Raw genomic sequence first — 13,052 nt, forward strand, 5'->3', positions numbered from 1 at the left:
CATGTCTGAGGCTAGGTAAACACGGGACAGTACAAAATTTCTTGGATTCAATGAGAGATTTCCTAGCAACTTYGAAATACTCTCTAAAATTACTCAGAAATCGTCCAGTCTGCTTTAGAGCTCATCTAGTCCATGCCTTTCATCAAGGTCTCTTCAACTTTCTCCTATCAACCAACTTCCTCCCAAAACTGGGCAATCCCAGCATTTTCTCCTCTGGTGACCAGGACCATCCAGTTAGCCACTGGATGCAGAGTTCTGACCACATTTCAGATTTGCTCTCCATATATCTACCTAAAATGAAGCAGGTCACACATGGGAATTGATTCTGCATTTGGAAGGCATCACCTTAGGAATAAATTTTGCAAAGCTAACTTGGGCTTGGGATAATCCYCTCTCAAAAAATGTCCCAAAACTTTTGTTACCTGAAATCACAAAAATAAAGACCACAGTTGAGCAGAATAACAGAAATCACAGTATGGATATATTCTTTTTGGAATGCCAGCTCTATTTTGCCAGGTCAGGTCTGACAGCTTTGCATTTTGTCTCTTGATGTGGATAGGTTCAAACAAMCTAAAATCAACCCGTGTACAAACTTCTGGACAGCAACAAATATTCACAATCCCCTGTCACCAATGACTGCAGAGCACTCACAGCACCACAGGCATTCTTTCTCAGGGAAACATCATGCTTAGAATCACAGCACAGTGAACTGTCAAGTCTTATTTCCCTTCTTAACGGGTCAGCAAATGGGCTGGTGTTTTTTCACAAGCATCTAACTAGTGAATTGATAGTGTTTACCCTTGGCTATTATTTTTAAGGAAGCTTACTCTGACCACAGTACAAACATCCCTTTTGCTGCAGGCTGTCCCTTTGTCTGGCAATCCTAGACTTGGAGCCTATTGACTGGTCCAGTGCTCRCACAGAGAGGAGCTTCCCTGGATACAGAGCTCAAACTTTCACCGGTCTCCATTCAGGCTAAAAGTGGCCACTTTAAAAAACATTCAAAGAACAGGAAAGCAATTCTGGAGTCCTGGAGAAATAAAAAATTGCTAGAGGAAATCTCTGTCTGGTGCAAAGAGCCTCAATTGGTACAGTGGGAAAACATTGTTTTCCACCCACCCCCAAGCTATCCCAGTGACAGTCTKCAGAAGAGCAGCATTCCTCCAGTCCCCTGCCCTCCCCAGGAGCAGCAGGCAGCAATTTGTGCACAGCCCAGGGGAAGATGGGAGGGTGCAATGTGTACCCCATGACCTGCACAGGATGGGTGCAGTGRGGCCTGCCCTTCCTGATGAATGGCCACCCCGCAAAAGGGGATGTCTACCTAACAAGAAAGAAACAGAAAAGAAGGAAATCAAATCTTTCCAACTACCAGGCAGTGTTGTCAATCCAGCTTGTATCCTGTCCTTGAATCTATAGAGCCCTGGGAACCCATTCTACTCCAGTAATACGGACCAGGGTGCTTTCAAAAGACATGTGGCTGCAGACGTACAACGCAGGGGATGAGAGGTAATATTCAGCTCTGTGAAAAGAAATGTGGCTCACARAGAAGTGCTGCCTTTCCACATGTTGGTCTTGATGAAATAAATGACTTCCTGAACAAGAAAAGTGYTGCTTCCAGCCAAAGGTGAGGTAGGTGCCACACTTGTAGCTTCTTCAGCTGGAGAGGCACATGGAAGAAGATGGAAACACAAAAGGGAAAGGGAGATGCCTGCAGGACCCACAAGAGAGAACATAGCTAGCCCCAAAATCTCATCTCCTCTTYGCTGTTGGACAAAAGACCTTTCTCCCTTCTGCAAGCTCCTTCCTCTTGTATGGAGAGTTCTGTGAATCAAAACCCTGAGGAGTTCAGGAATTATATACCTATCACTTCATGAAGATCTATCCAAGAAGGGACTGGACAAGTCATTCAGCTAAAGAATGATTTCACTGCAACAATTACCAAATCCTTATCAATTTTATTTTTACAATTGATTATTGCAGCAACATAGTCACTTACACTTAAGAGAAACAAGTTTTTAGAAATATTTAACAATATAGCATTTTCTATTAAAAACAGCTCTGAGGTAGATTTGTACTCTTAAACATAAAATCTTAAATACATTCCAATTTAAACGGCTAATAATAGATACATTCAGAATTGTCCTGTTCTGCAATTACAAAAGTTAAACTACCTAAATATTGAAAGTTTAGTTATGGAGGATGAGTTGATGTGCTTTAACAGCATTTTGGGCATGCAGTGAAACAAACATGTTTTGCCACAGACTTTGGCAGAGGAAGGCTAGGAAACTAGTGAGAGAAGGAAAGTAAGAGATAAGATGGAGTGGTGAAAGGCAAAAGCAGGTATCAGTGACATCTGCTGCTGAGTACGTCCCTTATATGTTACTTTGCAAATACAATGGAGGTGCAAAAACAGGCTGGAAAATTCCTCTGAGGAGAAAAATCTATACCCTTATATACCCATCGCCAGTATCTTCTTTAGCAATCTTGCMTTTGGTTTCAGTGTAACATGAACAGACCTATCTACTTACAAAAGCTCCCCTCTTCCCACCAGCCTTGTTTGTTATTTTATGTGTTTCTGCATCATTTGCAGAGTTTGCTTTGATCTACATTCCTCCTGGATGTGCAGTTTCCTTTTCAGCTACCAAAAGGAAAACTGTTTGGTTTGAGAATTTGCTTATTTTGAAGCTCTGCTGGCCCAAAATACCTATTTTTAATCCAAATCAACACAACACAGTGCTTTCAGGTCTTCAGCACCGATYGCCTTCCTTTCAGGAAAAATCTCTTTGAACAATAAGTGACTTCTTCATACTCTAATAAAATGTCCAAACTGTAATCCCAGCTGGYATAAATGAGAACATTCTATTTGCTGCAGCTGGGTTTGAATATTGACACTCATACATAAATTGATCCTTGAATTGCCTTTATTTTAGCATCATCARTATTTTGTTCCACATCTGATACCTAACAGCATATACCATGATGCTCTAAAACATCATCAAAGCAGGTAATTAGGAATTCTCTCAATATTTCTTTATTACAGACTCAATCTGCCTTCCACCAGYGGCAGAATTCCTGCAGCCTCCAAGGGACTTTGCTGCAATTGTAAAATGACTGTAAATCTTTCTGCATGGAATATRTGATGTTGAATGTAAAGTCTGTGCCATTTTAATCCTTCCTCCTTCTCKAAAAAGCATCACAATGCCACCATACTAGGAATAGTCCATAGACAAAACACAGTTCATAAATAACAGGTAAACAATCTTCAAATGAGAAGACAGGACACATCCTYGGATTGACTCTTTGACTGGGAAACAGGATATATTCAAGGACCTTGCWGGGATGGTCCCAGAGGACAATTAGAGATTAGATCTTCTCTTCTTTGGGGTTAGGCCACAGGAGTTAACTTGGGAAACAATTCACATAAACAAAGTGCTAGCAAGAGGAAGGGCACTGTCAGATTTTGCTTCTGTGTCTTTACTAGACACAGGCCTTCATGTCAAACTCCACATCAAGAACTTAGTTTCAAATGGTAACAGAGCATTAATTGACATCACCRGTACTGGAAAGGAGCAATGCCCTGTGATTCTGGAGATTAATTAACTATTTTGGGAAGATTCTTAATGAGATAGCCCAGAATTAGAGTATCCTGATCCACTGACCAAAAATAAGTAAGTAAAATGTGTGGMGATACTTATCTCCTTCCATAAGAGCAAGTGCAGAAGCTTAAAGATTCATGCTCTTTACYTCTGCACCCACATACATTATGTGCAGTCAAAGACAGAACTGCTCTCTAGGAATAATTTTTGTTTTAAGAAAAAAATAGTGAGGGAAATTTGTATTCAAGTGCCTGTGCTCACATAGGCGCCACCAGAGCTGCACAAGCAGTGGGGGAAATTGTTCCTATTTTACAAGAAAAACATTCCTCATGAACACAGCCATGCCCATTTTATCAGAGTAAATATTAATAAAACTCTTACCAGGAATAGGTAACTGAAATATCTGAGAATAACTTCCCTTTATCATGCAAATATATATACAAGGGGRAAAAAGCATATACATGGAGCAATGCATATGTCCACTTTTGTAAGTCTGTATGAATTACGAAGAAGCTTTGCTGGAAGAGGAGACACATATAGAGGATTGTAAACTGCTCTGTATTCAGTCTAAAATTAAGCAAATGAAGGCTGTTTCCAGCTAAGTGTATGTGGATGAGGTTACTGCAGTTTCTAATGTAAAACAYAGTGGTTTTCTGCACACACTCCCTTGAAACATGTTTCTCAGTATGTTTAAGATGTAAGACTTCAATAAGAAAGATACATTAAAACACAGTGATGTTGCTCTGCTGTAGTTCTTTCTGTAAAGCCGAATTCCCCATYTAGGAAAGTGAGAAGATTAAAATATCACAGAGGAAAATTATTACTTGCACCCAAAAAGCAATGCCAGTGGACAATCCAGGAAAACATATTGTCTCCTTTTTTTTTTTTTTTAAAATTTAAATATCTAGAAACATATATAAATTGTAAATCTAAGATAAATAAGCTAAAGGCAGGAAACATCCCATATCCCAGCTGGCAATGCATTACAAAAGCAGCACATCAGGGTTACCCCAAAGCAGTGCCCCCAGAGCAGTGCCTGTCTCAGCTGTGCTGCCTGCCATCTTCTGCATTGTCAGGACCACAGCTTGCATCATTAAGACTTGAAACTGATCCACTTCAGTGATTAGGCTGATCCAAGGACACGGACAGAAGAGCAGGATTTAATGGGCAGGCAGGCAGGAAAAGTCTTTTAACACTTTAGAAAACATTGACTTGGTGGAAGGAATTGGCTAGCTCAAGGGATTAGTAATGAGATACTGAGCCCCTTAGCTCTAGGTCACCACACTGAATCTGGTCCAGGTCAGTAGAAATCAAAAGCTGTTGCTGTTCAGTGGCCTTCGGGAATCAGTTGGTGGTCCCACCCCAGCCACCTCTGGCAAAATATCTGTACCAACACTAATGATAACAGTTGGCAGCACTCACAGGAAAGGTTTAGGGCTGGCACAGTACAGGAAAAGCCTGAGTAGAGAAAGATGTYCCTGCAAACACACTAGGCTGGGACTCAAGAAAATGAGAAAACAAGCTCCCTGATCTTCTATGGATTTTCAGTGTGACTTGGGGCATGAAATTGAGGATCCTGTTCAAGAAAACTTTATTTCCTCCCTGCCACAGTCTTCCCAAGACATATAAGGACTAAACGGCTCTCAAGCTCAGAYCCCCACCTTTAAAATGGGAGTAATTATCTTACAGGGCTGCTGAAGGGAGATCCTCAGTAAAGGGGGATATATAAATATAAAAGCTAAACAAGAAATCCAGACGGGGACCAAACCCTTTTCAAGTAAATCAGCTCCCCTATCCCCAAAACAAGGCATTTGCTGAGTATGCTCCCATTCACAAAGCTCTATCTTTCAGGTGCTTTAAAAAATTCTATAGAGAAGAGTACCCCTAAACACCCCCACATTTCCACTGCTGCCCAGCAGAACAGCATCAAAGAATCCAGCTGCTCCCAGCTTTTATCCCACCTAGGATGAAATTCTAATGTGCTGTGCGCAGGAGGTCAAATAGATTATCATAATAGCCCCTCCAGCCTTAAAAACTATGAAATTGGAGAGTGAATCACAAGACATCAGTCACTATTGAAGGCACGATGGTAGGCGGCAGAGCTCAGTGATAGGGTATGATATGGCAGAGTAAATCCAATGTTCTTAGGCCCTGTGAAGCTGGGAAACTGACATTTTGCCTTCTTTGTTGCCCCTTTGGGACATGCAGGGAGATGCAGGTTATTATAATAATAAGCCCAGTCCTCTGTCAATGCAGCCTAAGAATATTACCTCTTACGGGAGTGAGTGCATGAAGGATTGAGAAACACTAGTTATTTTCAAACTGGATTAAGTCTTTCAAAAGCTAATAGGTTTCCAATGAGCTGCGGTGTTGCTGCTGCAGCTGCCCTAATTTGAGAATAAAAGAATGCAGGCTTTGTGCCTAGGGACCTGTTATTGATCCGAGCAAGAAGGATGGGAAGGAAGGGGGTAGAGGAGGGTTATCCTCCTTTCAGCTGGGGCAGGGGCGTTCTTTTCAAAGTCACATTATCTGCTAGTAACAACAAAACCTAACCCCATGACATGCTGCTCTATACAGGATTGCACTTGTTGAGAACTAAAAGCATTAGAGAAAAAACCTCCACTGGCAACCTCGCGCAGCAAACTTCATTGAGGGCCCACGAGACTCAACAGATGGGTCTCGAGACTCCCTCATTAGGAAACGTGCCTGTCCCTTTGCATCTGCTGCCCCGCTCCGCTCCGTGCCACGCACTCATTAGCATTGCAGGCTCACAGATTCCTTAGCACGTGCTTCCAATAAATATTGGAGAGAAAGGAGGGGACAGAAGACAGTGCTCGGAGCAGCAAGATGAGGGGTCACCCACTAGGCTGGGAAATCCTTACACACACACACACACACACACACACAGAGCCCTGCAGCCCCAGACTGGGGAGGACAATAAAAGGCAGCCAACCACAAATGTGCAGTTAAAGGGACAGGTGTGGAATTGCTTCTATTCAAGTTGTGGCAGATCCTCATTCGTTCCTCTCTGCCACAGTAAATAAAAATCATCATTATATACAGGAAAAACCCCAACAATTCAGGGCAACACACAGATTGGAGATCTGTGACAGTCTGTGGCCCCTTTCAGACATAAAGCTGGTGCACACAGGGTAATGCCATTACCTTCAAAGAAATTAATTGGTTTTAAGGGTCCAATTCTAAAGCCAAGCTCTTATTCTTTCAGGTCTTCATCAAGCTGTCTTGCTGCCACAGTGCCACAAATAGGGGATGTCCTTCACTATACTTCAAGCAGTCCATGACTCAGGRCTAAGATCAGGAGCAACTGAAGAGAAAATCATCTCCTGTGTGTTTGAAAACATGAGACAAAACAGCTGTCAGGGAGGCAGGAATGTAAAAGCTTCCAGGTACTGTGGAAAGAGCAAAGACAAACCTTTAGGCAGACAGGGAGGRTGACAGGGAGCCGTATCTTGCTCCTACTGCCAAGAGTAAGTCCCTTTATTTGCCACCTCTCTATGATAACACTAGACTATGCTTATTCCATTCCTTTTTATTTGCTCTATCTTCCACTACCCTGCTGGAAGCTGCAGGCATTTTGACAACAGCTAACCCCAGAGTGGGACTGGGAGAGTTTCAAGTGATGAACTGTGGGAGTTGATACAAATCTTGTTCAAAATGCAGTTTTGAACTGCAAAAAATCTGCAAAACTCCCAAATCAGTGCAGACTCTGTTTCTTCCAGATGCTGCTGGCTCTAATATCCAGTCCTGTCACATGTCTTACTGCAYGATCAGTGACAGAAAAGTCCTCAAAGCATATCTGCATGCCAGTAGCACTGTTGTGACAAGCAGAGTGRGCAACAGGCTTTTTTCACTCTTGTATAAAGGAGGAATATAGAGAAAGCCATTTTTCTCTCTTTTAGGACCTTGTATTTATCTGTACCAACAAGGATGCCAGCCATCCTCTGTGGCCTGTGCTTTATCTAAAAACATTTTCTGATACAAAAATGTTCCTTCCACCAGGGAGTTGGCAGTGCCAAGGGACCAGGTAAAAAGAGGCCACTGTGCACACCCCTAATTCCCTGGAGGAAGGGTTTCTCTTGTAGTCAGCAGCATCACACCCATGCACTCAGCTTTGTGGCCCAACTCACTGGCCACTCCAGCAAGTTAATTAAACGTATCCCTAACTTAAATCTTTTTGTTCCTGGGTTTATACACATTTATATTTTGGGCTGAATCTGGATTTCAGCAATCTTAATGTCTCTAAAAGTTTCTTCAGGCCAAATGAAGCAATTCCCTTTATATCCCCCATGCAGAAATAAGTAAAGTCAAGGCCCAGAATATTAGATCAGCCATGGAATGATGGTAGACAAAAGTAATAAGGCATTCAATCTGCTCTCAAATTTAAATCTGCTAATCACACCTCTCTTCTTTTTAGTAATTCCTTTAGCTAAATGACACCCCTGTGTACTTCAGTCTTGCACCTACAGGATAATTTGTGATTATATATGCATTGAACACACACTCTCATATGCAATTGACAATGAAAACAATCTATGTTAGAACTTCAGGCATTTTGATGSTGTCATAAGAAAGTGAAACTTGGTCTAAGCGCTTCCTCAACAAAATTGGCTCAAAGAAGCACCTCTGCAGAAAGCTGTGAGGAAAACCCTACTAGAAACTTGGAGCTCTTAAAAACACCCATTGTTCATTGGAGATAAGGCTCARCCCAGGTTTCAGTGCAGCCTCTTTTACAAGAATAGCCAAGATTGCTGCTTATCAAATGAAAGTGTCATCTTGTCTGTGACAGATGTGCCRGCACTGCTCAGTGTCATAGTCTTTGCACCTACTGGAAGCTACTCCACCTTGATAAGCTATACCCCTACACAGATCTAAAACTGCAGTCTCAGCTCTCTCCTTTTTTAGAAAGTAGGGATTTGAGATCAAATCACTGGTGCACAAGAATTCCACCCCTGGGGAAGATAAGTGAAGGATAAAGCAGCTGAGTTCACAGATTAATGTGGAGGCATCCAATCCTTGAAGGGTTAACAGAGAAACAACCAGAAAGCAGGTTTTATGTGCATATAAATAAAGGAAACTGAAGGAAAAACAGCACTATTCTCTGGAATGGAATACGGTCTCAATWTTAAGCTGTGACAGAAAGCAATAATGTTATGGATTCAGTTAATTACAGCTGGATAAATCTTAAAGGCCTTACAATAGACATATTTTTTGGCTCTACACCTTTAACTCTTTCAGGGACTTTATTGGTTCTCACTGCAGTAATTTCTGAGAACTCCAGAATTTTATTTTTTTTTAAGTATTCTCAGGGTATCCTCTGAAATAGATTTAGTGCCCCACTTTCATTCTGGGGAGCTAACATACATTAAAACTAAGGTGAGAATTTCAAAGTGAYAAAATGCACATGAACAATCAACACAGTGCAGCTTTGAAATTTTAGTCCTCTTAAGCAAGTGCTCCAGGAAAAGAGGAAAGCAAGGGCTTGTGGCAGCAAACTGGATTCGGAGCTTTGGTTACTAGAGCATCTTCTTCTCCAAAATCATTTGTCACATTTGGAAAGCTTGACTGGAGACACAGCTTTAAGAAATTGCCTGACTGGGAAGAACTGAAGCTTTCATGCACTGCTCAGTGTTGGGTAAACTGTGYTCTTTCTCCTAACCTCTGCCACTTGCTCAACTTTCTCATCAGTGGTAGTTTTCTCCCCTGCTCCATTTGTGAAATAGTCTAACACTGGGTGTGGCTTCCCCACAAAACACTTCCTAATTAGTTTCTAAACATTAAATGATTATGGAAGCGCAATTCCCATTCCACTCAGGTGATGAAAAGCTTTACAGGAGTTCAGTCTCACTTTGTAATTAGAGAAATTAGCTTTCTAAGTTTAGATCACTCAACTGTGCAAATGGGTTCATCTGCTGGAATGTGTTGCTCCGAAATGTGTGTCAGCCAAGCAGCACGGCGCAGTCCCTATCTCTGCTCCGCGACACTTGACCAAGTGGGGAGGTCACTTCCAGAACAGCAAGAGGAAAATAAAGTGTTGTGGGTGTATTATAGGAAAGGCCTTATCTTAAAGCTCACTTATCCGTGATTGACTGTGGCGATATGTCCTTCTCCTTGCAACAAGGAAGCTTAACTCCTAGATAAAGGATTATCCGAGTGGATGAAATTTCACTCTTTTACTCACTTTGCCCAGACTTATATCTAAAACTGCAGCAAATTAATTTTATTGCCTAATTTTGATGAGCAAAACTACTTTTATAAAAATCTGGAGAAACAAAGGGCTCCTTTAGCCTCCTCATTTGCTGTGAAAAGAGGTCATTGAGCTTTATGAATTCTTTATGACTACAGATTCCACATGTCAACAGATTCTTTTCTGGTAGTCCTTTAACTGGTTTATTGAAGTCTGATGCAGGATCAGTCCCCCACGATTATGCAACTGTCTTGATCTGCATTMCAGCAGTAAACAGAAGTTTAGTCACTGACTTGAAAATTAGATGCATCAGGTCCCCGAACGAAGAATTTTTCCAGGGGCGCCATTCCAAGCGCACCTTCAGGTATCACAAATCTAAGGAAATCCTGTGGGATTGTTCACAGCCATGGCTCAATGAGTCACTGAGCTTTAAAAGGAAATTACAACTTTCCTCACACAAAGAATTGACTTCACGACACCTGACCCTCCTAAGCCAGGCACTCCCTCTAAAGGCTGTGATCCTCATCCCACCGAAGTCCTGGGCAGTCTCCCAGTGGCCTCAATGAACAGCTCTATATTAGGGAACTGATTCAGGCCCAAAGCGAAGCACTGCCTGTAATGCTGGACTTTGGCACATTCAGGGTCTGTAACGGCTTCTAATGTGGATGTGATCTAATTATGTCGGAATAGGAAGATTAGCAGGAAGTAACTTTACGCAATGTAAAAAGCCGAGTGCCAGATGCTAAAAAGTTCTTCACCAGCCACAGAGGAAGACACGTCGGCTCCACACCTCATGAGACGTGCAGGCAGAGCCCTGCAGCACAGATTTTATGTGCAGCAGTCTCAGRCTACTCAAAGCAATTTCAATTCAGGCCCCTGTGCACACGCAGCAATTTGCACGTTGCTGTATCCGTAGTGAAAGGAGCATCTTGGAAAGATGCTCAGGCTGCAGGCAATGCGCCCGGTCGGTTTTCAGTGSTGCTGTGCAGTGGCTCAAGATCTGGCTTCGAGTCTGGTGAAAAAAAGCAAGAGATGGGGCATCAGTGATGAAATTCTGGGCTAAGAAAGTTTAGGGGGATTTTACTGCTGACTTCTGTGGGGTCAGAATTTCTTTCAGTGGTGCAAGGGAGAGAGTTTGCAATGCACTTCTGCACGTGACTCACGCTCTGCCTTGCTTTACCTATCACTAATACTTTCCCATCTTGAGACTCTGGGAGACTTAATTCATTAATGCTTGCAAAGCATTTTAAGTTGTTGGACWAGTAATTCTGTTTGAGGGTAGCTACACTGCTGAGTCACCAGCACTGTGGGAAACAGAACTCTGGATTTCCTAAGCACTGGAGTCAAACAGGTGGAGTAACCTTTTACAGAAAGGCCAACTCCAGACCTGCCCTAAAGGTACAGAGCATGCCAGCAAGCAGCAGGGTATTTAAAGGCYCAGAGGAGCAGATGTGTGGCACTTGGGGACGGGTAACCAGGTTGTGGAAGCTAACCAACACCCACTGGAAAAAAAAGAAGAGAGGCACTGGTATCACCAAACAGGAGCCACGTTGCAGATTAAACACCATGAAGGTTTACCAGGCTTCCAAAAGTTAATGAYTCCAATAAGGTACAACCAATACTGCTGGAACTTGGGGGCTGAAAGAGGCGAGGAGTATTCGGCAGCTGCACATGTCACAGGCACGCCAAAATCGCCCGTGTGTAATCTAAGTTGTGAACTCTCAAATGGGAACTGATTTGCAGGAGTCTGGTGGAAGTCTGAGCACAGTCCTAAGGYAAGGGGCCCAAATGCCACCAGCTTTCCAGCCTGAGGCACTCCAGAATGGGACAGATCTCACCACAGCCAAGAACAGGCASGCACTTCGCTTTTGCCATAGGAAATGAAAACAAAGGATATAAAATTAGGTCAGAAATCTTGTTTTCCTCTGTACCACTGACTCTGGTGTATAAAATAGACATGCACACATCTACTGTGTTAGATCAGGGTGGAATAGATCAGGACATAAGAATAGCTGTTCTGGGTCAGACCGAACGTCATGGAGGCCAAGTTCCTGTCGCCAGTGCCTCAGGAAGAAAGGGACAGTGATCCAGTGAGTTCCCAGCAGTCACCCAACTTCTAGACCCACAGCCTAGGAACTTCCCAAACCAGAGACAAAGTTAGGGGTGGAGTTTTTTGGATTTTCTTTTTTTTTTTCTCAAAGCCCTTTGATGTGTGGCTCTTCCTCTGGGAACCAGTTTGAACTTTTTGCTGTGCAAACTTTTGGGCGTCTCAGTGCCCTGTGGCAGGCAGTCCCTCAAGTGGACACCTGGCTGTGTGGCTCTGGACCTTGCTCCTGGAARGATGTGTGGCAGAGCAACCCCAGCACCCACTTGAAAACTGGGATGAGCCTCTTCAGAGTGGGGACAGGGGCCCTGACGGKCTCAGCACTCCGCCAGCACTGTGATACCGCCACTGATCAGCTGAGGGATCTTTACTCCCACTCGAAGCGCGGGAGGCCCTCAGCGGCGCGACCTCGTGTCGAGGCGGGAACAACGAGTCGCACGGTGGCGACTGCCACCTCCGCTTCCCTCAGGAGAGCCGCTGGCCGGGGCTACCTCGGAGTCCGTGTCACCCGTCCCCTCAGGGCCCGCCAACCCGCTCCCGGCAGCGCCCCCACCCCGTCCCGCCTCAGGTACCGAGGGCCGGGAAAGGCGGGCGGCCGCCGCCGGCCAGCGGCAGGGGGAAGGTTTCACACCGCAAAAAYCGTCCCTCAAAAGGCTTCGATCTTCCTTTCACCAGCGCCGAGAAGGAACAGGCTGCGGCTCCCGGGAGGGAAGGACCCGCGCGTCCCCTCAGCGAGCGGCGGGGCGGGAAAAGCCCTGAGCCGGGAGCGCCGGGGCCGCCTCAGCGCGGCTCCTGCTCCAGGTAGCGCTGGAAGCACCTGCGGAGCGGCGCTTCCCGAGGGACGGACCCTCGGGGCGGCCGGGGCGCGCCGCCTCCCTTAGACGGGAGAAGCCGCCGACCTCCATTCGCTCCATCCCCGCCGTCACCTCTTCCTTTTCCTCCTCCTCCTCCTGTCGGTACCTGCCTTCCCCTGCCCGTGCCATTCCCCTCCTCTGCTCCCTCCTCCYGCTGTCCCCCTCATGCATATGGATGGGCGCATGCGCCTGCCGCCCTGGGCTAGATGAAGCGGAGCGGCGGCGGTGCTCCCAGACGGGCGGGCGGCTGCGGGGTGGTGCGTGTGCTGCATGTGCGTGTGTGTGTGAGTGTG

At 44.6% G+C, this 13,052-nt stretch overlaps 1 protein-coding gene across 1 annotated transcript in view; it reads left to right on the forward strand.

Annotated features, from left to right (window-relative positions):
• The first annotated feature begins 12,965 nt into the window (after positions 1-12,965).
• JAG1 (jagged canonical Notch ligand 1) overlaps positions 12,966-13,052 on the forward strand; it is a 37,225-nt gene continuing 37,138 nt past the window's right edge. Inside the window, exon 1 of the mRNA XM_057369025.1 lies at positions 12,966-13,031. Within this exon, the coding sequence (XP_057225008.1) occupies positions 12,966-13,031 (66 nt within the window). The remainder of the gene's footprint in view (positions 13,032-13,052) is intronic.

Source organism: Malurus melanocephalus, unplaced genomic scaffold (genome assembly GCF_030028575.1).
Source record: "Malurus melanocephalus ecotype Western Australia unplaced genomic scaffold, MMel_1.1 scaffold_101, whole genome shotgun sequence".
Taxonomy (NCBI): domain Eukaryota; kingdom Metazoa; phylum Chordata; class Aves; order Passeriformes; family Maluridae; genus Malurus; species Malurus melanocephalus.